Source organism: Neocloeon triangulifer, unplaced genomic scaffold, assembly GCF_031216515.1.
Source record: "Neocloeon triangulifer isolate White Clay Creek 2 clone unplaced genomic scaffold, ASM3121651v1 ptg000006l, whole genome shotgun sequence".
Taxonomy (NCBI): domain Eukaryota; kingdom Metazoa; phylum Arthropoda; class Insecta; order Ephemeroptera; family Baetidae; genus Neocloeon; species Neocloeon triangulifer.
Genome location: NW_026775549.1, coordinates 2,904,570 through 2,929,516, shown reverse-complemented (window position 1 = coordinate 2,929,516; position 24,947 = coordinate 2,904,570). Strand labels below are relative to the sequence as shown.

The following is a 24,947-nucleotide window of genomic DNA, read 5'->3' as shown; positions in this document are numbered from 1 at the left end:
GCTGAACGCGCACATGATCACAAGAGAGAGAGGGGCGTGGGAAGGTGCTGCGGAAAATTTAATCCAATTATCTCTCAAAGGGCGCGGAATGCGGGAGGGCGAAAAATTTTCTACTAGAGATGCGCCTGTCAAAACTTTTCTCCCTTCTTTTGTGTCGAGAAAATTCCTTCTGAATCTGAGGGCGGCGGTCAGATAAAATAATAATAATGTTTCAAAAGGTGGTTTCGATATCCAATTTCATACCCTGCGATGAGCTCCATTACAAAATATGCGTCTCAATTTAATACTCTTGTCCCAAAAATGACATAATTTACTATGGCTATTTGCAAATACGCAAAATTATGAAATTAAAAAGTCATAAGTCATAATGCTAAATTAGAGCAGAATCTTTTTTTTAAATTTTTTGTCGTGTTTTAAAGCCATACAGACAAACACCAGAATAATACTGGTAATAAAAAATGATTATTTACTGTAAAAAATAGCAAACATTGAATTTTAATAACTTTGAATCTAACAAAGAATTAACATAACCTCAATCACTTGAAAATTTGTCTGTACGTAATGACGAGCTTTTTATCCACAAATTTTCTATCAACGTATCCCATTACATTATATAATACAAAGTTTCTTTTACTAAACTTTGTACTTTAATTAAATACATTACATATTTTTGCAGACAAACCTTAAAAAAAATACGTTTCAATACCTTTATTATAACAAATTATTTTCCAGAATTTTCCAGAACTGGTTTACTTATTTTTTAAACCTTGTTGGAATTTCCGCCTTGCCAAAATTCACGTCATTTCAATGAAACCCAACCTATTTATAATTTTTATAAGATACGTGTCATGCACCAAAAAGGCTTCGAGTGTCGTTTGAGCCGGCGGAGGAACGCGATTATTCCGAAAAGAGGCTGCGTGTCACACTAGCTGCATCCACTACGTCTCAATCAGCCCGCTGATGAGATAGCATTGTTACCATTTGAATATCTCGGGACATCAATCCTCGTCAGGAGAGAGACCGATCTTTCTTTTTTTCTTTCGCTAGACCATGCAGGCGGCGCGTAATGTTATCCTGGCGCGTAATCTTCATTTGCCTTTCATTATCCAGCAGGCGTCTGACTCTCTCTGCTCAAATAACGTTATTTCAGGGAGGTCCTCCGCCTCAAAAGTTAGCATGAATGCCGCCGCCGCCGCAACCACGCGGCTTCGCCTTGTGTCTCTTTTCTTTGAAAAAATAACACACCGTTTATTCCGTCATAATGTAGCATTAAGAGTAATGTTCTTCTTCAGAATAAAAAAGCATTACGAAATTGAACGTCAATCAAAGGTTGGCTGATTTTTTAAAAATGGTTATTTTCAAAGTATTTCATGTGGCAAATTTAATCATTTTAGATTATCAAAATAGAAGCAAAGTGCAATAGATTTCACACACCCGGGAGTTGCAAGAATGCCTTTTAAGACTAACTTGTTTTCACCGTTTTCGTTTTTAAATTTTTTTATTCAAGCGTTTTGCATAAACTTAAATTTTAAAATCAAAGGTAAATCAAACAAATAAAAAAAGAAATTAAAATAATTGCACTAAAAATGCAAAATATTATAAATTTAATATGAAATAATTATTAAAAGAAAACTTTTTTTTGCCGTGTTTTATGTTATTAATTTTATAAATAATTTTTGTTATTAATGTGCTGATTTTACATCCAATTATTATGCATAAAAATAAGATGTGCTGGTCAAAATGAGTGTTAAACTGTTGGTTCACAAGACACAAGCATATATAGGGGTCAAATCACCCCTTTAGGCCCGGCTGCAGTTATTATTATTTTTTCTCTCTTGTCCCGAATACCTGCTTTATTGATACATCTGCTGCCACGTGATTATTTATTCTCATGCGGGCAAGGAGTAAAATTTTATTCCGTCCCTTTACGCACTTCTCTCCCGCTGTTCCGAACTCACTCAACATTGTACAATGCTTTGACACGCGGCGACTTGAAAGGAATTTTTATTAACCCATTTCTCGTCCTGCACGTTGTATGTGTATAAAAGTGCAGGTGCATTTTTATTATGCAAAGAAAGATCGCACATGTTGAAATAATTGTTCCACGTTTCCTTTTATATAAACAGCGCGCAGTTTTGAGCTCTGAACTGGTGCGCCAAATTTGGGCATGCTTTATGAGCTTTTTATTAAGTCCGTTGCACTGCCCAGCTCTCGGTGTGTGTATAAAATTTTCTGCCACTTTTTGTGCTCGTTGAGCGCTAATTTACGACGAAAGTTTGCAGGTCAGATTGGAGTGAAATTAACAAAAAGAATAAAAGCAGCAGCAGCACCTGAATAATAAAATTTGATGACGTGGTTAGACCAGCGGAAAGCCTGAATAAAGAACCATTAAAAATAATGTGTTAAGAGAGCATAAGTGTATATAAGACCACTTGATTTGCATTCAGATTCGAGGCTGGAATTTCAATCTTTAAAAAGAAAAAAAGTAAAATAAAAATTTTATCCCTGTCTTGGGAAAAAATAAATAATGAGGAAATTACATTTTTTATAATTTCTCTTTTTTTTAATTCCAAACTTTATATTGAAAATAATTTCTTAATGTGAAATGTTTAATATTTTGAATTTAACGAATGGAGAAACACGTAAGTTTATTGCGATTTATTTAATATATAATAGCCAAAAATGACAATAAATATAAAATAGACTTTTTGCATGTGAGGATATACTAAATATTATAGTTGTGCTTTTGAAAAGCTCCATAGCAAGACAAATTTTTAAATTTAATTGAATTCGCGTTCCTTATAATTAAAAAATTAAATATTTACAAAAAGTAATCGAAACATCTAAAAAAAAAAAAAAAAAAAAAAAAAAAACATGTTGGATTCTAAAACTACACTCTAATTTTAATATGGTTGTTAAATGCATTCTTTACCTCGACATTAATTACGTAATTTTAATATTTTTTTTCGTTAGTAATTAATATCTTCAAAGTCAGTTTTCAAATGCGTAATTTAAGGAAATGCCAAAAAAATTCAGATTACTTGTTCTAGTATAGACGAGGGTGTTTTCGTTCGAGTTTTGTTTTATGTGTTTTCAGTCTCGCCGCAGTGTCAATGGCTTGTTTTACACGCAGCCTTTTATTTATTTAGCATGTGCTTTTTCTCTCTGTGTCTCGATAATGGGTAGAACGCCCACGATTCGAACGTGTGTGCAGAGTGAGCCGATTTTCTCGAGAAAAGCGGCGGCAGCGAATATGGTAGGCGACATGCTATAAAGTCCAGATAAATTGCTTCATTTCCTGACGCCCTTTCTGCTCATTTCGCTGCTCCAACGCTATATTATAATAATATACGCGAGCAGCAGTCAAACGAGCGCTCAACCTATTGATTTTCGCGTGCAAAACTCAGCACGCTCACAGGAAGCTCGCTCGGGCGGAGAAGTGGCGAGAAACGATTTTTCGTCGGCTGCACCGAATACAAACCAATTTGCACTAATACGGTGTTTCGTGAAATTAAAACGAATATAACATAATAGTTTGAAGATTATAAAAATAGAGATGAAAGGTATGAATGTGTGTTTTTTTTTTAATTATTATTCATTTTAGTATATCCATCTGGGGTAGCATTGCTTTTAAAATGATTATCACTGGATTCACTGGAAAGAGAATATTCCTTCATTTTATAATCAAAAATTTATTTCTAAATCAAATTTTTTTCCACACATTAATTATTAATGTATTACAATTAATTGGATAAAAATTTTCATTGAATCTGACACCTAAAAAAATCACAGAATTTTCAAGTGATACCTTATCGGTTTGAAATAATAAAATACTGGATAATGATAAGCATTCTATTACAAGGTAGTACAGAGAAATTCCGTAAAATTGTTCGATTAAAATTAGCAATACTTTTAACCCACGCACGGATCCACTTCTAATTGAAAGATTATAGTAAAAATATTTAAAATTAATCTGTACTAATGCCGATTTCTTGCACTCTATTTACATATGAAGAGTTATAACCAATGGGTTTAGCATGTTTAAAGTTGAAAATATTCATGTAACAGTCAATCCTCTGGTGTGATGCAAAGCTAAAGTTAAATAACTTGAATATTATCACAGCCTAATTTTTGCAGATAAAAAAAAAGTATCTTTTGCTAACTTCAAATTTAAATAAAATATATCATTAAATAACTAAAAAATACAAAATTTTCATTTATTGCCAAATTTGAATAAAAAGAAACCAAATTTATAATTATTTTTCTCAGGATAATAAAATTTTTTTAAATCTAGGTACTTTCTTTGTTTTGACAAATTCATTTAAGTTTGAGTAAAATTTGAGAAATTGAAATATTTAGCGCATATCCGTTAAAAAATTTGTACGCAGCGCAATTAGAAAACTGGGTCAGGCTCTTGATATTGTTCCGATACAATAAATTCCGATTATTATTCAGCAGACGTTGGTGGCAACACTGCCTCTCTTTCTTTTCAAGTCGCGCTGGCTGCATAGTGTGTGTGGTCCTTTTTTGATTCCTCGGCGCTCTCTTTCCTAATATATCGCTCTCTCGCCGCGAGTCCACAGACCTTTAAGAAACACAATACGCGTGTTTATGGATTGCCAGCCAGCAGTTCTGTGTGTTACATATACGCGCGGATGCAACGGAGGGAGCGAAAAATAAAATACATAAAATCGGTACTGCAGCTTCTGGATTTCAGCGGACAAATTGATTGCGCCTCGAGGGGTGGGCCAGATCAATCATCATTTCGCTGTCGTCCGCCGTTTTCCCAAAGATTACAACTCAATTTACAACACGCTCTTGAAATAATCTCCTATCAGATTTTATCTCCCTCGCTCCGATTTATTTGTTTGTCCGATTCATTAGAGGAAAAAAGGAGATTTTTATTAATGAGACCCGCATTTAATGAATTAAGACGAATAAATATTTAACTCTCCGAGTGTCATCAAAACTGGCCTGGGAATAAATTCCTTGATCTCGGCTTCTGTTTTATGTTTTTCTTCGGTTTCCGACAACAAAAAAGGACTCGCTGCCGCTTTTTGATTATCTGCAGCAGAAAAATGTGTATATATTTTATTACTAATCTACGATAGGAGACCAAATTATTTCATGTGTGGTCCGCCGTAAGAGAGGAGAGCCCGACGAATTTTATTCACCGTGCGCGCCTTTATATATACCCAGGCGGCACCAAATGAAATTGCTCAATTTGGGGAATAAAAAAGCATTAAGCGTAATTTCAGCGGTAACGAATACGCACCCAAAATCGTCTCTCGTCAGGGCCAACTACTGACGGGCCGCCGGTGGATTGGAAATTTGATTTGAAAAAATTTCGATTTTTGTTTAATGGACTAGAGCTACTTTAGAAATCAAACATGGTTTATAATACACGACGAGTTTTTGCGGTGTGATTGAGGGTTGTTCTTTTTACACCCAATGAGTTTTTCATCTATAGCGCCTGCGTGCCCTGTAATCAGCTGCGGTATTGCTTCGTTGTTGGTCCTAACCACAAAAATTGTGTTTATGTACTCTTGATGATTCCTCTGTTGATCAACCATGAATAACCATAATACCATGATGTATTTTTGATGACATTTTTCTGTAAAATTTCACAATGAAAATTTTTATATCATAAAAATAGCATTGTTAATTTGTTGATTTACTTCATCAAATCTCCATTTTTTTTTTTGTAAATCGATAAGTAATACGAATTATTTACAAAGTTCATATTTTTCAAAAGTCAAAATTAATGCTATGCAAACGGTTTCTTTCATAACAAACAATAGAGTTTTATTTACATTACCAGGGCTGACTTCAAGAAAAAATTTAATTCTCCAAATTAATCCTTTTTTTAATTAAAATTCATTGAAGATGAGAAAATTGGTTTTAAGCTGGAAAAATATAAGTATTTTTACAGACAATTATTTACTTTTTATTATGTTATAGCGAGGAATTCAATGTACAATAGAAGAGTCCCCATACAAAGCTCTCGAGTAATATTTTTATTTAGAGATAATTTATTCTTCTTTACAAACGCAGGGGGCAAAAATTTATTTTTAAATTATTCTCTAAAAAAAAGACTATAACTAAATGTATCATAAGTTTACACGCTTAAATTAAATTTAAAAAAAAATACATAATATAAATATAAAATCTATTAAATGTTACATAATGTTAGAATTGAATAAAAAGTGGCTGAACATATTTTTTAAAATCTTGAAAAATTTATGTTAAAATAATTTAAATTATTTTTAGATTGTGCTATAAAAAATTTATTTTTGGCATTTTTCCCCTATAGCTATTAATGTGTTTTAATTGTTTTGATCCATCCGAGCTGCGATGAGTCGCTTTTCGCTCTCCTTTCTCTCGCCAGCACGTAATTTGACCGTTCAACAGCAATTTAATTTCCACGCGTGTTATTTTAATTAATTTCGAGTCGGAATTCGTTCCCCAGTGAATCATCTGTGCAATGAGAGAGACCCGCGGGGGAGTGAGTGAGGGGTGGGGTGCCTTTGCGTGTAATTTCACGACAAAGACCCGAGTGACATGAATGCGTGCATTGCAGCATAAATACAGTGGCAGGCAGAGGCGACTTCAACTCACCAGCATCATTTAATTAATGTTTGACAAGCGCGATGAAATTTCGCAACGACCGGTGGACAGTCAGTTAGTTTTTTATTCACTTTCTCATGCATGAAATTTGATGTTTTTTCATTTATTTTTAATTTTAATTATTTGACCATTTTACTTCACAAGCAATTATTTTTTATTCATTTGTCATTAGTTGTTCTCCTTTGTATAGCTTTAATTAAAATTGACCATTATTGATAAATTTATTACCTTCCATTTTTTTCCTTGTCCAATGCGTTTTTATTCATTGAATGGGACCAAAAATATTTCAGGTCGAGTGAAAACCAGCAGCTGTCGCCCAAATATTGGGTGTGTGTGGCGCTCTCTCGAATTTTATTAACGCACATAGACACGTCCATCGAGGTGCAAGACAGGTGGTGCAGCCGCTTTTTGTATTTTTCAGATAGAAAGAGCGTTGTGCTGTGTGTTGTTGCCTTTTGCTCCATTGTGGCTGTGTTTGTGTGTGATGGCCACAAAGAGCACTCTCGATTTTATAATGACTCGACATTAAGGTTATGTACTGCGTTGCCCACACGAGATTGCTTTGGCCGCGTGTGGGAGGATGTGTGCGGTGGAAAAAATCGAAATTGTCAACACTTTAACGCGGCCTTTGTGTCCTCTTGATTGAAACATCACCCTCCTCACAGACAGACCAACGGCCTCCGGAGAGGAATTAAGCTTTTTTTTTAACTTAACGTGAAAAGAGGAAATTACTTCTGGTGCAAACTTAATTAAGAAGGTGAAAATTAATTGGATTTATAAAAAATTGCAATACCATAGAGAGTAAATTTGAAATTTTTGCCATAAATTCTGTTTAATTATGTTAATTTAACTATTAAAACATTATTTGTAATAATTATATCTAGTGTGTTTACGTCTTCGTTTTTATTTTTCTTAATAGAAAATAATTTGGTTCCTTTAAAGAAATTAAAATAAATTTTATAAACCATTCTGAATGAAACATGAATAAAAAACTATTCACATAATGAAAGTAAATTAAATTAAACGGTTAAATTTTATAATCAACCAGTATTTCTATTAAAATTATTTTTCAACAATTGAGGTCATTAAATGATGAGAACTTCTGACCCTTTAATTAATTTCACCTTTTGTGACCATTGTTTCTCTCTTCCTATTCTGTAAATTACTTCGCTCCTCCTTTTATTTTGCTGCTGCACCGCCCCAATAAATATTTAATAACGCCGGCAATAAGTGTTATCTCGATCGCACTTGCCATAATTATGACGTTTCCCTGGCCGTCACGCAAACAACCCTGCCCTTTTCACTCTGCACGTTCATGTGGCTCAGCTATCAATTCCAGCGTTCTCCGTGAGTGCAGCTGAAGGTGTTACCAAGTCGACCAGCCCTTTTATAACAACGACATGCTCATGTCGAGAAAAAAAAACAATTCCATGTATATTATAAAAGTCAATTTTAATTTACAACTTTGGAAACAATAAAATCTGAAATTTTTTTGTTAGATAAAACGTCTCGACGTGATTGGGTTATTGATTAATCAATTTGCAACTTGAGTGGCGCCATCACCAGAAATAAATTTGCACGCAGACATGCACGGTGGTCAACGAATTTGTATATAAATTTGATTGCGTCATGCGATCGCGCCGTGCTTATCAAACGCGAATCCCGTAGACGGTCATTGTATACGGATTAAAAATTCCAATCACGCGGCTAATGTCACTCTTGGCGAAAATTAATTTTCATGCTTGCACGGCAGCTCCGGCCGGTCGATCAGAAAATATAAAACAATAAAGACATTCAGACCTCCCCGACACGGATGCAATTCATTACGAGGAGGCGCCGCCAAAAGCGTGCATAAATGCTCAAGCGGATATCGACGCGACGAAATGCCGTTTCGGTTTTTGAATTCTGGTCGTGCTTTATTCTGGGAATGAAAACCGAAACGCATTGAAAACAATTTTATTATTTAATTTATTAATTATTTACTTTAATTTGAAATAATCCGTCCATAGAATTAAATTTCAACAGTTTAATTTTGTGTATAATTTGGGGAAAATCGTGTAAATGTAAAGTAGGCTTTTTGCTGGCCATATTTGTCAAGAAATTGCCTATAAGGTATTTTATAAAGGATGCTCAATAATTTTGATTTTAATCAAATATTTCTGGATTACAGAAGTCTGAAATTAACAAAAATTCACAACAAAAACATTTTTACAGCATGTAAAATTAAAAATAAATCGCAATATAAGGTAAAAAAATGTACCAATTTTTAAAGTTTTGAAAGTTAAAAATGTTTCATTTTTAGAGAGCTTAAATACCAAAAGGAAAAAAGTTTAACTAAGTTATCATTTTTAATGGAGTTTGACATTTACATAACTTCAATTGCCTGCACGATATTTTTGTTTCCTTGTAAACACAGAAAACATTTTACGTTGACCAAATTGTTTACAGTAATGCACATTTTCTTATGTCTGAGTGTGTGCGACGCAATTATAACATCGGCGTTGACAAGTTCCGTCGCGACTTGTTAAGTGTTTTTGTTTAAAATTTCCTGCCGCAGAATTTTATCACACGAGACAGCCAGTCGCGGAAAACAAGAGTCAAAAAGAGCCGATTGCACTGCCTGTCCGTGCGAATAATGAGCCGCGAGTGAATTGTTACACAGCCATGTTCCCCCCAATGTGAGCAGTTTTTATTTTATCTACATAATTCCGCGTGCATGATAATTAAGGTGAAAAGGGAAGTGGCTTGTTGTGTTCTTAAACATGCAGCTCGCACGGGCAAATTAACTCTCTTCGCTCATCCAGCCTTATAATTTAGGAAAGGCTAATTCGGAAATTACACTGCGCTGTTACGCGTAATGACCACGTGACAATGTGTCATTATACTTGCTTGTATAAACGACGTCAGAAAAAGGTGAAAATTTCTCGGAATAATTCCAAAGCTCATGACGCAATTAGCTTCTTTTATAGCTTATATTTTGCGCAATTATCAAGCTCTTTATCAGCAGGCAAGGCCAAATTTGCCTAACGACCCTCGTCCGTTGCTGGGGATTTATTATTCGATTTGACGATTTCCATTAGCCTCGGTTAAATTATCATTTTTTATTTTAAGCGAGCACGGTGGTCCCTCTCTCTTAGTTTAATAAATCCGACAGCACGATGATTTTGTGGACCACGAATGCAAATATCTGGTAAGGAAGGGAAACAATGTGAGTTCATTTGAGTATATATAAAAATTATTTATAAGCAGGTGTGTAATTACGCGTGCGGTTCCCAATCTGTTTTATTTTTTCTCTCTCTTGTTGGGCAGCCGCCGATGCAGCTTTGATGGATTTCATTCAATCTAATGATAGCTTCCAAAATGAAATAATAATTCTCTGCTTATTTGGGTGGTCCCATTCCTATTATCAAATGTCGAATTCATACTCGGACCATTTCTCTATCTGCCGCATGGAGAGAGGGAGGAGGAATAATAGCGAGTCTGGAAATATAATAACAATCTCCCGCATGCCACGCCAATAAATATTCCTCCTCTTTTCTTGAAATATTTATAAGCAGTCTATCCTCAGCGCGCACAATATCCGAGACTTTTCAATATAAAATGAAGCCATCTGCTGTCAAAACACAATATTTTAAAAAGTATAATCACATTTCTACGATATCTCTGTCAGCAAAAAGTCGAGTGGACCTTTCATAAGTCAATATAATAAAGCAGGGATTGGCCTAAATTATTGGTGCCTTGATAACTCTATTATGACAGATAGACCTTCACTCGAAATTACACAGCTGGCGCATTTCAAATTACACAATCAAGAAAACTAGCCAGAGAGAGAAAACGATTTTTTTTTTATACCATTGTTTATCACCGCCTGATTTGCGTTTGGTAAATGACCTGCCGCGGTGTATTTAAAGTGGAGAACCCTTTTGGTATAAATGGCTTTTTCAAAAATAATATCATACAGTCAAGTCACAAAATACACGTTCATGTCGCCTATCGCCAACTCCAATCTGGCCGAGAATGAAAATATCCATCAACATAATTAAGAGTGCAGGCGATAAAAAGTGTCGCCCACAATTTTGCACGCAAATTTTTCTAGCTTAATTTTATGCTCGGAATTTTAGTTATGGAAAAATGAGTTGAAAACTAGGCTAATATTATTTCTCGGAATAAAAATTGCTTCCGTTTTCATTAGCATTAATTATTGCGTGTGATTTGGTCATGACAACCAGAGTAACAAATAATGGCGTATTTGCAGTTGGGGAATTTTTCACAAAGTGCAAAACTCTCGCCGTTAGTTTTGCGCTCTCATCAAGGTCAATTTGGACATTTGGGAAATTTCTTCATATTTCCAGCAACGTCCCATTTTTTCCTTAATTTTATTGTGTACCGAATTTTTTGATGCTCGTTGGCTAGAACGTTGTGTCAACTCAATTTCCCGAATGGTTTTTCATTGTGGAAATTCCGTGTGTAGATTTTGATTGAAACGTCAAAACAAAAGTGCAGTGTGCTCATGTGCTGCGTTAAAAAGTCGTCAGTGGCCGTGGAGCTGATGTTTTGCCGCATCAAAAAGCAATCTATAATGATATATTTCGTTGTGTGTCATTCCCAATTCCAAAACACACGCGCGCACGAGGGCTTTTATAATAATTGGGAAATGGCGCTGTCATTAAGGAAGCGACACGTCAAAACAATGAAATATTCCTGTGTAAATTTCAATTAATGGAAATTCCGTGTGCGCATCAGTTTGTAAATTACAGCTTTATGTGTGTCACTATCTCGCTCTTTTTCCCGGACACAATATCACACAAAAATGTGTGTTTTGTTTCACCTTCCCAGCAGCTAATGTTAAAAAATTTATTTTCTCTCTCTCCGTCGCTACTGTTTAAATAATATGGCAAACTAAAAAATCACGTGACAAACATCAATTATAAAAAAAAACGGCAAGAAAGTGGAAGCTGGAGCTGCTTTATTGCCGAAACGTTGAGCAAACAAAACTTAAGAGAGAGGAACAATAAATTATGGCATCGCCACGATAAAGCGCTCAGATTAAGTTCCCGAAATATTAATTTGCATAAGGCCGTAAATAATTGATTTGGCCCGGGCCGTGCGGTAAAAATGATTCACCTGCCGCAGCACCGCACTGATGATGATGATGATGATGAGAAAGGCGAAATTCTTTCCGAAGAGAGAGAGACGTCGTCTCTCTCATCTCGAGTTCGCATCACCAAGGATGCTGGACCACCCATCAGCATCCGGAGACAAAACAAAACGAAAACAGAAAGAAATATATATAAAGAGCCGCGGCCACGTCACACCGGCAAAAACTTCATTTACACTAAATCACTCATAATTTAGCACACAAAGGCCGTGCGAGGCTTATTGGAATAGCAGCCATCATGCTGAGGTATAAGAAAAATATATCTTATATACGCACTGGCGCAGAGATGCTTATCTCTCGCTCTCAAACAACGGCAGCACTCTCTGCTCTTTTTATACATATTTCGTGTGCGTGCGATTTTTTGCTTCATTTAATACCGGCCTGTGTTGTACTTTACTGATATGCTCTTGTTCCGAAGCGGTCGTTACTTTTTATTGTTTCGCGGCGACACGCAGCATTATAATAATACACTCATGTAATTCAATGGCCATTCCATTTTATTCGTATTGACGGCGAATACAAATTCTTTCTCTCGCTGGTCCCGATTAATTCCAAGTGTAAATGTTGGCTATTAAAATTTTTAAAATTTTCACCGCTTTACATTTTATGAGATGCACACTTAAATAAAATTTGTGAACCAGAATATAAATTAAAATTGTTTTTACACATGGGAAAAAATGGTTATTCATTACTGACCTTTTAAAATCTATAATAGCCAACTTTTTGGTAGTTGAATTGATATATATTATTTAAAAAAGTATCACTTTTTTATTTTTTTTTTATTTATCGGAATTTCCGAATTTCTTAAGATTAAAAAATGAATTTTCGTAAAATTTCTTAAAAGTTTTTTCTTTGGAATTTTTCTTTTTACTTATAGGAATCTATGGTTATCTTAAAATTAGATCAAATAATGTAATAACAACTATACCCTAAGTTTTCAGATGGAAGAGAATTTTTGTAATATCAAATTGGAGATGTTCTAACCATTAAAAATTAAATTTACGAAAAAGCTTGATATAGTTTACTGTCCTGTTTTAATTATGTATTAGGTACGAAAATTCCCAATGATATTTTGCCAATAATCTAATATAAATGAACAAAACAAAAAAATAAATCACGTGCAGCACATTTTAAATTATAGAAAAATAAAATATGTTTTTCAATTGCATAGCAAAGTGCATTGATTATACTTGATAAAATAATTTATGGACTCCGCTGCATTTTTCGCGCAGTGATTGATTTAGTTAAACCAACCCGAGTGTGGCAGCGTAAATAATTGATCAAGTGAGGCATCAATAAAGCGGGAAGGACGGCGCCTCATCATCTCCGCATACGTCCGCCTAAATGCACTTAACGCACGTTGACTTTGTGTGCGGTCTCTTGTCCCTTTCTCTCTCTTTTATTATTATTTGGATGCCAAAGCGTAGAAGCATCTGGCGAATGCACCGCATACTCTGTTACTGCAGCCAAACGACCGCTTACATACTCATATTGCCGGACAGTGTACACCTTAGCAGAGCGTGTGTTTCCTGATTTTATAGCTCGCCGCAGAAAATGCAATGCCGCGATAAATGTATAAACAGCATGCTTTACGGCCTGAACAATAAAAACTCGGCTGCAGTAAAAGTTTAACGATACGGCCGTTGCGGTTTTCAGAAAAGCACCCTTACTCGCAGGAAAGCATATAAAAGTTGGATAAACTAAGATAATTTGCGGTTTATAAAAATTTATTTCGTTTATCAAACGCTCTATGAAGATCAGAGGAATCAGAGCTTCAGAGCTAATGCCAGGAAAAAAATTGTTTAAAATGGGAGAAAAGTGAAATTTTTATAAATTTGGCCAGTTTTTAATGGTCATTAAACAAATAATATTGATCTCTAATTAAAAAGATATTGCACATTAATAATTTTCTAACTACTATTAATTATTCATACTTGAATTACTTTAAACGAAAAATTTTAATATTTATAAAAGTTTAATTGATTTATGTTAATAACTAAAATTTTATTAATTTTTTTTTTAACTATTTTCAAAACAAACCTTATTATTATTGTTGTTTATTCTTCACAAATCGAGTCAAAAGAAATTTTTTAATCAATTCAAGTTAAATGGATCAACTGATATTAGAGATAGAGATAAAATATTAATTGAAATTTTTCTTCCATCATCGCAAGTCGCAACTATTCAATTTATTATATAATAATTGATAAATTTACATATATGAACAATTGTAACTAATTTTAATAAATTGAGAATTTGAACAATTTTCATGTATAAAAAATATGAAACAAACATAAAGTCAAATTTGAAAATACCGCAATGTAATTATTTAAGAAGCGAAATGAAACTTCCTGCTGGAGATTTCTTTTTAGTAAAAGGTGTGGATTTCGAGAGGGTCCCACTCAAAAATTCTGTTTGCTGCAGGAGACAGATAGCATCTCTCATCGCACGGCACACAATATAATATAAATAGCGACAGTCAAAAGTGCATTTTTCATTTTCCATCTTCGCACCCGAATAATGACGCGACAACACAAAAGCCCGCGGCTGATTCATCTCTCAGCTTGGGCTGTTTGAAACCCCAAAACCTACGGCCAGATGATATTGTACACAAAAGGAAAAGGGAGAACCGCACATATAATAAATATGAATGGACCACTCGCTCATGACAATGAATGAGGGCCATCAACGTGATGAATACCAATAAAATCGCTGTGCATCCCCTTGCCGTTGCGTGATAAGCTGGAAGACGTAATAACAAAGAGCAACACTTTGAAGAGCAGCTTCTTCTTCTTCTCTTCGTGTGAGATCGCGTATATAATATAATATTCAAGGCGGCAGCCAACAATTATCGGCCTAATTAACGTGTCTGGCTCGAGAGGATCTTGCCACGCGGCGCTCGCTCTAAATTATTTCAATCATCACTTTCTGACCTCGATTAATTACCATCAAGGGTCTCTATATTTTCGCAGCCATACTCTTTCTCCGGGCAAAATTTTTAACCAAGCAGTGCTTGATAAAATGTTGTGCAATTGGCTCTCACACGTAATTTATGTATGCGCACAGAGAGCGAGGCCAGGATAATTTACGGTTTCCGAGAGTCGTCTGTTTATACACAAGCAACGCTGAGAGCTGCGGAGTGACACTTACACGCCATTAAAAAATCCATCGAACCACTTTTAGCACCAGCACAGATTATTAAATTTTACTTCTTTATGTATTTAATTGAAAGTTTCGAGTTCATTCAAAGCCGCAGGTATTTTTAATTAATTCGCACATGACCATTTTCAGAGACCACACGGACAAAAACTGAACAGTTTTTCCCTTTTTCATTCTATGCCCATATTTTTTATTTTTATAATATTTTAAAATTATACGGTAGAACGTTTTTGGTATTAAATGGAACACACGCATGTCTGCGTTTCCCATTTCCAGCGAAATGTACAGGTAATTACTCAATAAATAAAATTACTCTTGGAAATAAAAGGTGCACCTGTATAAATTAATTTCAATTACTTTCTCTCAATTAAATCGCCACTGACGCTTCTGATACGGATCGTTTTGCTGCCGAGAGAGCTACATGCACGACAGCAGAATTTCAGTCTCTCTCTCTCAATAGCGCACACGCTGGTCATTTTAATAATAAAATTATACGCCTCATATCTTGTTGTGTGTGTATAATTTGCTGCTTTAAATGGGCAGCACCGCGTATAATTTGGCGTCTAATGGCTCTCACGATGAGAAAATAAAACGTTTTGTTTTTATTTCCACAGATTCCGACGGTGTATGTGTCCTGTCAAAAATCCGGCCGGTGGCAATTTGTCTCTCCCCTTAAACAACAATGGTTCATCGCACCGTAAACGGCGGCAATTTATTTCCGCAGGCCCACCCTGACTATGCGGACCAATCGGTCTGCTAAGCAATTAACATAAAATTCTAAACACAAATTCAGCAGAAAACTTCCCCCTCGTCTCTCTTTTGTTTTCCAACCCTGGCAATAGTTCTGCGGCCGGGGCTAAATGGTCATTTGGGCCGCAAACGTCGACGCTAACTTTTATTGCGTTTTTCCTGGCGCTTGTTTTTCATTGTTATTTTTTTAATTATCCGAGCAGCCTGGCACGCACAAAAGAGCAATAAATTTTTTGCCTAAACGTGTGTGTGCAGCGGGCGGTGGTGGAAAATTACAAAATTCCAAAGCGCACGTCAGGCATGAGAGCAACGTTTTGACCACAATGTGTAGAGGACACGACAGCCGACAAAGGCGCGGGATCGACACTGAAAAGCCCCCAACAAATACACACAAATATAATAAAGAGATCTGCCGGTCAATACTTGAGCTGGATTATATGCTCGGTTTAATTGTGCGAGAGAGGTGTCGGGCGCTGAATCTGTGTGGTCCGACGGCCGCCGGCAATTTGCTCTGATTTTCATCACCTATTAAATTTCTCGCTGCCCCGGGCGCTGGTAATAAAAGCGAGCGGCGTTTAATCCTCTGCAGAGCTAAACTACACATAAGCCAGCGTGAGCGACCAATTGTCGACCGGGTGGCTGGAATTGCGCCGAGGAAACGCGAGCAGCCGCACCGGCCTCCCAGTCGAGCTCTCTCCGTAAAAGTGAGCTCTGCAGAAGTCCCAGAGCACAGCATGATGATTATTCCATTTATTTAAGTTTGAATGCTGTAATACATTTATTTTAGTATACCAATCAATATTAATCAGTTAATTGAATGTTGACATCATGAATTTTTTTAAATTTAATTACAATGACAATGATGACACCTTCTCGCATCGACGCATGGGGCTTACATTTTCTTGAAAATATTTATTAGGATTCCAACGCTGAAGCTAAAATAAATTCATTTTCAATCTCTACCACTCTGAAATTAATATTTAACGATAATCCAGACAAATGCTGAAAGTTTTGAATTGATTATAATTAATTTATAAAATAAATAATAATTATTGAAAACTAAATTAATTGTTTAAATTTTAGATAAATTATATCTTTTATTATAAACTTGAATTAAATTAAATTTTAAACTTAAATCTGCTGACCACCAGGTTTGACGCACTCGGACTCCGCGGACAGCGTCAATTAATAATTCCGACTGTTGGCCATATATTTTACGATTCTCTCTCGGCGACGATCAATCATCACGAGAGGCTTGCCTGGTTACGCATCTCAGCATCCCTATAGCTCGCGGAGGTCTCTCGTTACATCATGAATGATATTTCTCAAACCATAAATTTAAAAAGCAAACGAAGAAGAAGAAGACGAGTTGTTCGCCGCCGCCGCCGCGGATGACTTATAATATCCTCGCGCGCGAGAGAGAGAAAGAAAGAGCAGCTTATTTCGTCCAGATAAAATCTTTTCTCTTTCCCTTTTGCATATCGGCGCGCGGTGAATTAATAATGAAAAATAAATTTTCCGTCGGCTGCGATGCTCGTCAAGGTACATATAGAGTTTCATTCATTTCAGAAGGTAATTAATAATCAGCGCCATTAACGCGCTCGGACAAGCTCCTCTCCAAATCAGTAACTTGAATGACCACAACGGCACTTTATTTCTTTTTTTTTCTAGAGCAGATGTTTCTTTCCGCAACTGTTAATTTAATTGTGCTGAGTGCGCATTTATTTCGTTTCCTGCAGGCAGCTCGCGAAGATATGCGAAATTATAATTTATTTAAGGAGAGAAACTGCTGGCGAGAGAGAGAGGCGTTGCAAAATAAATTGCTCTCTTTATATACATTTGCTATATCGCTTTTGCTAATAGAGATTTTAAATAAATGTTGCCTCAGCAGCGCCGTTTTGTAATTAATACATGGCGGCTGCTTTCCAAAGATGGCTCATTAAAGCAACGTACGCACTAACGGCCCTGCTGTGTATACGCATATTAAAAGTGCTCTCCGAACATGTGTACGAGCGCGTTGGCCATTAAGTCATGAGAATAATAAGGATCTGTTGAGCTTTCATGCGCGCCGAAGAAAATATACACAAACGCGCCTTTATATGACACAGCACAAGTGAGCTGATATTTACTGCGTATTGTCGCCCGGGGGCATTGGAATCATTAACGAGTATTAATTGTGGCTTAATTGCACTCTCATTTGCACTAGAGCTGTTGTAATTGTGCTTTGGAGAATGGTTATTAGGAGGATTTGTACCTCAATCAAGTATGGAATACATGTTGTGAAATGTGCGGGCAAAACTCAGCTATAGCGTAATAGATTAACAATTAAATGTGCTATCATTAAACAGTGACCAAGTCATTGAATACACAAAAAAGTATAATAAATAACAAGAAATAGATCCTAAATGATATTGAGGCTTACTTTACAATAAAAAAAATAAAAAAATAAAAAAAAATTAGGAAATAATAAATAAATATAAAATAAAATTAATTTTTATAATTTAAAAAAAGATAGTTTAAATGAAAGTAAAGATTCCACCTGAGTGTGAGCTAGATTTATAAATTGGAAAATTTACAATGATAGAAATGGAAACCATTAAATTAATTTACTCTTTAAGAATGAAAAATTAATAATTTCATCATGTTGAAAATATAATTGAGATTGCTAACTTCAAAATAATTTTCATTTCTATATTATACTATATATTTAGTGTCGCTTCGACACAAAAATTAAAATAAGGGTTCCATTGACATTAATTTATAATACTCATCAACCTGAAAATTGTGCTAAGAATTGTGATTGTGACTTACAATTAGAAATTTTTCTTACACTTCCTGCCATAATATTTTGCATTTAATTTTTTGCGGTGCAACAATAATAATTATTTTCATTTTTTTCTACTTTTCAAATTATGTTTCCTCAATTAAAAGCAAGAAACTATACTAAAGTGTTAAAAAATTAATATTTTATCGTACAAATTTAAATTTCAAGGCAACATAAAAATCCTTCACCAAGAGAAGAGTAAAAATGTGCGGAAAATTGTATCAAATAAAATGTTTCGCTTACCTGAGGAGGGTCGATCTGAGTATCTGGTGCAGTAGACCCACGCCGGCCACAACATGGGCTGTCCCGATGGGGTGCTGCCCGGGGTTGATGGACTTGTCGGCGTCGAACTGGCGGAATTGTCTTTGGCCGAAAGGTTGATCGGCTGCGAGGGGGTGGCGGCGCCCGACGACGACTCAGGGCTCTTGCCTGACGGGGGTAACATTCGCATCAAGTCTTTGTTCTTCTTCTTGCCTTTATCACATTTCGCGTTGTTCTTGCCAGCGCTCGCAGCCACAGGGGCGCCGACGACGGGCAGCAGGCGGCCGAACTCAGGCCTCAGGATGTTGTCGATGCTGAACTTGAGGCCGCTGCGAAGGGCCGCCTCGTGTTCCATCAGCATGTGGTTGCGCACCGAGGCGAAGTCGGCGCCCGGAGAAACACTCAGGGCCGGACTGGCCGTCAACGAGGGTGGCGTCTCGCTGCCAACGCTGAGCACCTCGTCATCGTCCGAAGCAGCCTCCTCGGACAAGACTGAGGCCGGCGGGGCCAGGCTGGCCGAACCGGAGGAAGAGGGCGCCGGACTGCACATGTCGCTGCCGGCGCCGCTGCTGCTGCTGCTTCGCGAGTCAAAGGTCACTGGCGGCGCCGCCGACGACGAGTGGTTGATGAGGGCGGCTGCTGAGGCGGCGCGCAACAAGAGCTGTTGGTGGTGGTGCAGGAGCGATGCAATTGCGGCCATGTCTCCATCAACGTCTCGCTCACCGCATAACGCCTAATTAAGAGATAATTCATCAATATTCAGCTCCTTATCGCGCACTTAATTCTTCTGCATGATTTTCAGTCGCCGCTTGCTCCGAAGTAGGGGAGTGTCGATCCGGACGAGGGTGGGGGTGGTGCTCACAGGGTGGGGGCCCCTCTTCTGTTTGTACCGTCCGTACCTGGCAACTCAAAAATCGTCCCTTCGGCAGACCGTACCTGCAAAAACGGAGGAATGCACTTGTCGGTTCTTCCAGTCGGCACGTCGGCGGCGTTTCGGCGCTGTCGGCGCCGCGGCGGAGCAGATTTATGCGCGTTGTTGTCTGCACAGTGGATGAGATCAGTTTATCATCATCTCGCGGCGGGCCGAGTCGCGGCCCGGCCGGCGCGCAGGGGAAATCGTTATAGGTGGGAGTTTTGATATAATGGAAGGGGCGCATGGGAGGAGTTGCGGCCGTTAAGGGGAGCCGGCATGCGGCTAATCACCATAAGGTAAAATTGCTTTCCAGCTGCCACCTTATGCGCATGTTGTATAAGCGTCTGTGCGCGCGATAAAAGAAGAAGCAAGCGGTAGATGGTATATAAAAATAGGGCGTTGAAATTATATCGCGCCGACCAATGATGTAAATGTTTACTAAGCGCGGTAGGAGGAGCTCGCTCTCTTCGACCGTACGTGATAATTTGATCAGTTTTATTATTGCTGGCTGCTATTACTACTGCTATGCCTCTCTCTTGCTATATACCGGGTATATAGCGATATTTCACCAAATGATATCAAATGGTTTCAAACTTTATTATCCGCGCGCACCCATTACCGCTAAACTGCTGTTTACAATAAGCCCGGTACAATATTTTGCGCGCATTACGTTTATGGCCCACGGTTGCGTGGGCTTTCAGATTGCCGTTCCAAACGTGTAGCATACACACAGGTATGTCCATGCAGAGAGAGATGCCGCATAGTCGACCCACTCGCTGAAATTTAAAAGGCACAAAAAAATACAAATTTGAACTCAAGTATTTTTATCTCATTAAAAGTAGGTTCAAGTCTCTTGAAAAGTTATTACTCCCCTCAATTAAAATATCTTAACCTTCCGCCATTAAAATATTAAAATATTTTGTAATGCAATTTAAATTTTATGCGCATTATTCGAGGTCAGTGCCTTTCGTTCGCGCGCCAGATATCAAACGAAATGTGCACGCGCGGAATTAAAATGCAATGTTGTAATATGCAATGCATTCATCCCAAGGATTTAATCCCCTATTGTTCATTCAGAGCATGCAGCGATTTTAATATTAATTAATGCAAATTCTGCGGAGGTAATTGGACTCTTGATTAGTGGATTAATTAGAACTGCACGGCATTGCAATTAAATATAAACTAACTGGAATAACACTTTATCAAAGTCTTGGTGGAGTTTTGCATAAAAATATTAATGCTCGGGCGCGTTGTTCGAGTGTGAGTAAAAAATTTTAATTTTATTACCAGTTATGCAACAGCAGAATTGCTGCTTGTTATTTAAGTCAATATTTTTCAAAAAAGAGGAGCACCCCGGGCATTCTTTCATTTACACTCTCTATTAAACAATCAGAAAACATTTTTCTCTGTGATTAAAAAAAATTATTGCCATCCGGGCTTGAGTTAAAAAGTTTGCATCAATGCTTTTTTCTTTTCAACTACAATGCTATGTTCCTCAGTTCTTAATTACTTCTCAAATTAAGTTTAATCAAGACGCTCATTTATTTAAGAGCGATAACTATCCCAAGAGGAAAAATAGTGCAGCAGCAAAACGAGAGATCTATACTCTCACATTAAGAGCATTCAAATTACACTCGGCTCTCTGCTTCCTCTTCTTGCTCTGCTGCTGTGTAATAATGCATGGCAGAACCATTAAATGAGAAAAATACAGCGTGAACAATTGAGATCCGGTGCCAAGTTGAGCAGCGAGAGAAGGGAGGATTTATTTGTGCACTCTCTTGCTTCACTAAAGGGAAGGAACTTTTTTTAATTAAATAGATTAATTAACATGCTGAGAGCATTCAAACAGAATTGTCCTCTTTTGTATCAAACAAAACTGTGATGAAATTCTTCCACTTAATTGAAAAGGGAAAATCGAGTATTCGCCAATCCAATGTCAACGCGGCTTTTATTTGTTTCGTGAAAAAAGAGAGCGCTCTGCATCAAAAGCAAAAAGTATAATCTTCGTTAAGCAGCGGAAGCCGTCTCGAATTTTTCTGCCAGCATTTGGGATTTTTCTAGTATAATAAATATTGAGGATCGTGCAGAGATTAGCAAAAAATTCCGAGATATTCGCAGGTGTTTCCATCTGCGTATATAAACGCGCAGCCCGCATATCTGGAATAGCAGCAACCCAATTCCCATTCCAAAAAAAGTTAGATTTAATTAAATTAGGATAAAATTGGTTGCAATTTTAATATTGTTGCTCATTATATAAAAGAGCAATGCAAATTCCAAATGGGCCAATTTCTTATTGTCTTATTGAGCACCAATAAAACTGTTCGCATTATAAAGAGAACGTGACGCGCTGCTGAAAAAGGAATAAAAAATAAAATAAAACGTGCAGTCAGCCACTAGTTGGCGCTACCTACAAAACACGAAGGCAGAAAATACGCCGGGCCGCTCTCTGTCACATATTCTGCGCTCGCTGGACCACACACGAAGATTTCGGCCCTGAGGCTTTGCCAAGTTGTTAAGCAGGCAGCTTCAACAATTGTCCGCCACACTTAAGTATTCGCAACCCCACCTCCCATGATAAACAGCTCATTATGAGAGAGCTATGCTGCATGACTTGTTGACGGCAATTTATATAGTTCTAATGCCTGGCAGAGGAGGCGCACTTAGCCGGTCCTTTTCGGGCCTGTAATTTTACCTGGAGACGCTCTTTTATTTGGCGGATTGGCGAATTTTTGCTAACGCACCTTAAACCTAATTAAAATTCTAAACTGAATTGTCTGAATTTACTTATAATTTTCCTCCTTAAAAATAATTCCAACTATCAAAATTCCATAAGGTCTTTAATTTTTTTTGAAGTTATATTTAAAAAAGATGCCCTCGAAATAAACTTTAAGATTAACAGCAGGTTCACTTTAGTGTTTTTTTTATCGTCTCTACTTAAAAATAAGGATAACCTTAGTAAATAATCACAGGATTAATTTTAACTATTAATTATTTAAAATTTAAAAAAGTATCGCGGTCTTTTAGCCCTCTCTATATCATAATAAATTTCACATAATACTCTTCAGGTAGAGTATAAAACTAATTGCTACACGAATTTCCAGCTTGAATTGTTCCCCTTATTAATTCTCAATCTGCAGTCCTTCTCTGGAAAGCATCTATATAATGTAGGTTAATGAAGCACTTTGCAGCAGCTTCATGCACATACTCGCACTTCTTGACGCTGCCAAGCGCGCTTATACTTTGGGCCGTAAAATGCTGATTGCAATAATGTGGAACAATGGCGTGTAATTACTACACTGCGGCGTTGTGCAGCCGCTTTATTAGCATGATTGTTATTACACGGCCATGCGACATTGAGCGCTGCTTGGCGCAGAACGCGTCTTAAAAGGATGACAATGTTTATTATGAAGACAAGCGACACGTCGTCATATTATAGAGAAGCAGCAAAAGCGGTGACAGCTCCTTTGATGTGACATAAGTTGCAATATAACTCGCACCAACAAAGAGGATAGGGCTAACATGGCTTGGTTGAATTGTAAGGCAAACTTCAAGGGGGGGGGGGCAAATTTTCATTAATAGTTCATTTTGGGCAGGAATCATAACAATATTTACCATTTTAATTTATTTTATTATATATAAATAATTTTTGATTTAGAGAATATTAATATAACTATTTTTTAACAGTAACCAAGAAACTTTTAGGGAGCCATATTTTTATATAAAGAAGGTAAAGTCATTTTAAAAAGAAAAATTAATCTGAAAGATTAATATTTTCGTTTCCAGTTCCTTCATTTCTTTGTTGATTTCTTAAAAAAAGGTAATCGTTTATATTTTGTTGGATTGCCTTTCTTGTAACCATAAATAATCAATAAATAATTTATATGTGTTTGACTATCAAATTGTATTGAATATCAAATCTCTTACCATCGTCTGCACTATCATGATTAAATTAAAAATTGACAATTTAAATTATGAGATTTTTTTTAACATAAAAGCAAAATTGGAAGGCTGCATGTTGCATAATATTACGAACAGTGCGGAGGAGAGAAAATCTCTCTGGCTCGGCCGGAGTTTGTTTTAAGGAGCGTATGGAAGCGATTCTTATCGGCGACGCTGCTCCTTCTATGGTAGCAGCAGCTATTTCCATTTTGACAGTGAAATATTTATTACAACCAAAAAGGCTTTTGTTACTAAAAATGTGCGCGATAAAAAAAGAGAGAAGAAGCATTTGGGTTGGGTGCTCTCTAAAAATTCGGCCCATTTATTCTCGCCCGAAATCCAGAGGCTGCAAGACGCTCTTTCTCCTCTGGAAATAAATTCACGCAGAAATGCAAAGTATCCATCACACGGTGTGCGTTATTAATAACGCCGACTCTCTTTCCATCCACCCATGCAATTTTTGGTGATTGAAGTTGCATGTCAGACGGCGCGTCATCGCACAAACTGCCGGTGCTGCTTTTTCTTTTCCCACACACGAATGCTTTCCTCCCTTTTCGTCCGCAGCTATATTATTCATCCACAAACACACACAAAAGTCGAGGTGTGAGTGTTTGCGGTTGAGAGCAGATAAATCCATGCATGCGCGTTTTTCGTTGTTTTCCTCGCGCCTTGTCGTCGCCGTCGCCGCATCAATCACCGCGCTAAATCGGCTGAATTTCACCTCGGCAGCAGAACCCAACCCGATAGTCCTTTTGTCTAGTTAAATGTTTTACGCCACTTGAAAAAATTCTTTTGAGCTCATTAATGTTTTAAATTTTATGCAGCGTTTATTTTTGCCTAATAAACAATTTCACTTGGAGGACAACAATGAGAAATGCATACAAAAAATCTATGCCTTTTCAATTACTCTTACTAGGGCAATTATTATTTGTAAATAAATTTTCTATTAATTTTAAATTTTAATTCTTTTGGCTTTTTTGTAAAAGCAGAACAATTGTTTTATTAAATAATTTATATTAGCAACAATAAAGGAGCAATGCTTGAGTATCAATCCTTTAAATTTCTCCAATCTCCAAATTTGCATGAAAACTGGATTTTTGTATTAAATTAAAACACGGTTATTGGTATAAAAAATTTGGCAGAGTTTTGTTTTTACTGGAATTCAACAAAATAATGCAAAAGTTTTCTATGATGAGATATTTGATATCTATGCAACGTGCATGACAAAGCAAAGGAAAGTGTTGCATAACCTGTCATCCAGCAGGGGATTTTTCGTCAGGAGACTGGAATGCTGGATTTCAACAACATACATTATA

At 36.7% G+C, this 24,947-nt stretch overlaps 1 protein-coding gene across 3 annotated transcripts in view; it reads right to left on the bottom strand.

Moving 5' to 3' along the window:
• Positions 1 to 19,892, bottom strand: part of LOC132194305 (homeobox protein engrailed-1a-like) — a 48,778-nt gene extending 28,886 nt beyond the window's left edge. For 2 of the 3 annotated variants that reach the window (XR_009441529.1, XM_059615482.1), the window contains exon 1: positions 18,762 to 19,892. Coding sequence is in view for 2 of the 3 variants with exons in the window: in XM_059615482.1 (XP_059471465.1) it covers positions 18,762 to 19,479 (718 nt within the window). In the remaining variant the exon portion in view is untranslated. The remainder of the gene's footprint in view (positions 1 to 18,761) is intronic. The other variant, XM_059615483.1, reaches the window with a different exon arrangement.
• Between the last annotated feature and the right edge of the window lie 5,055 nt (positions 19,893 to 24,947).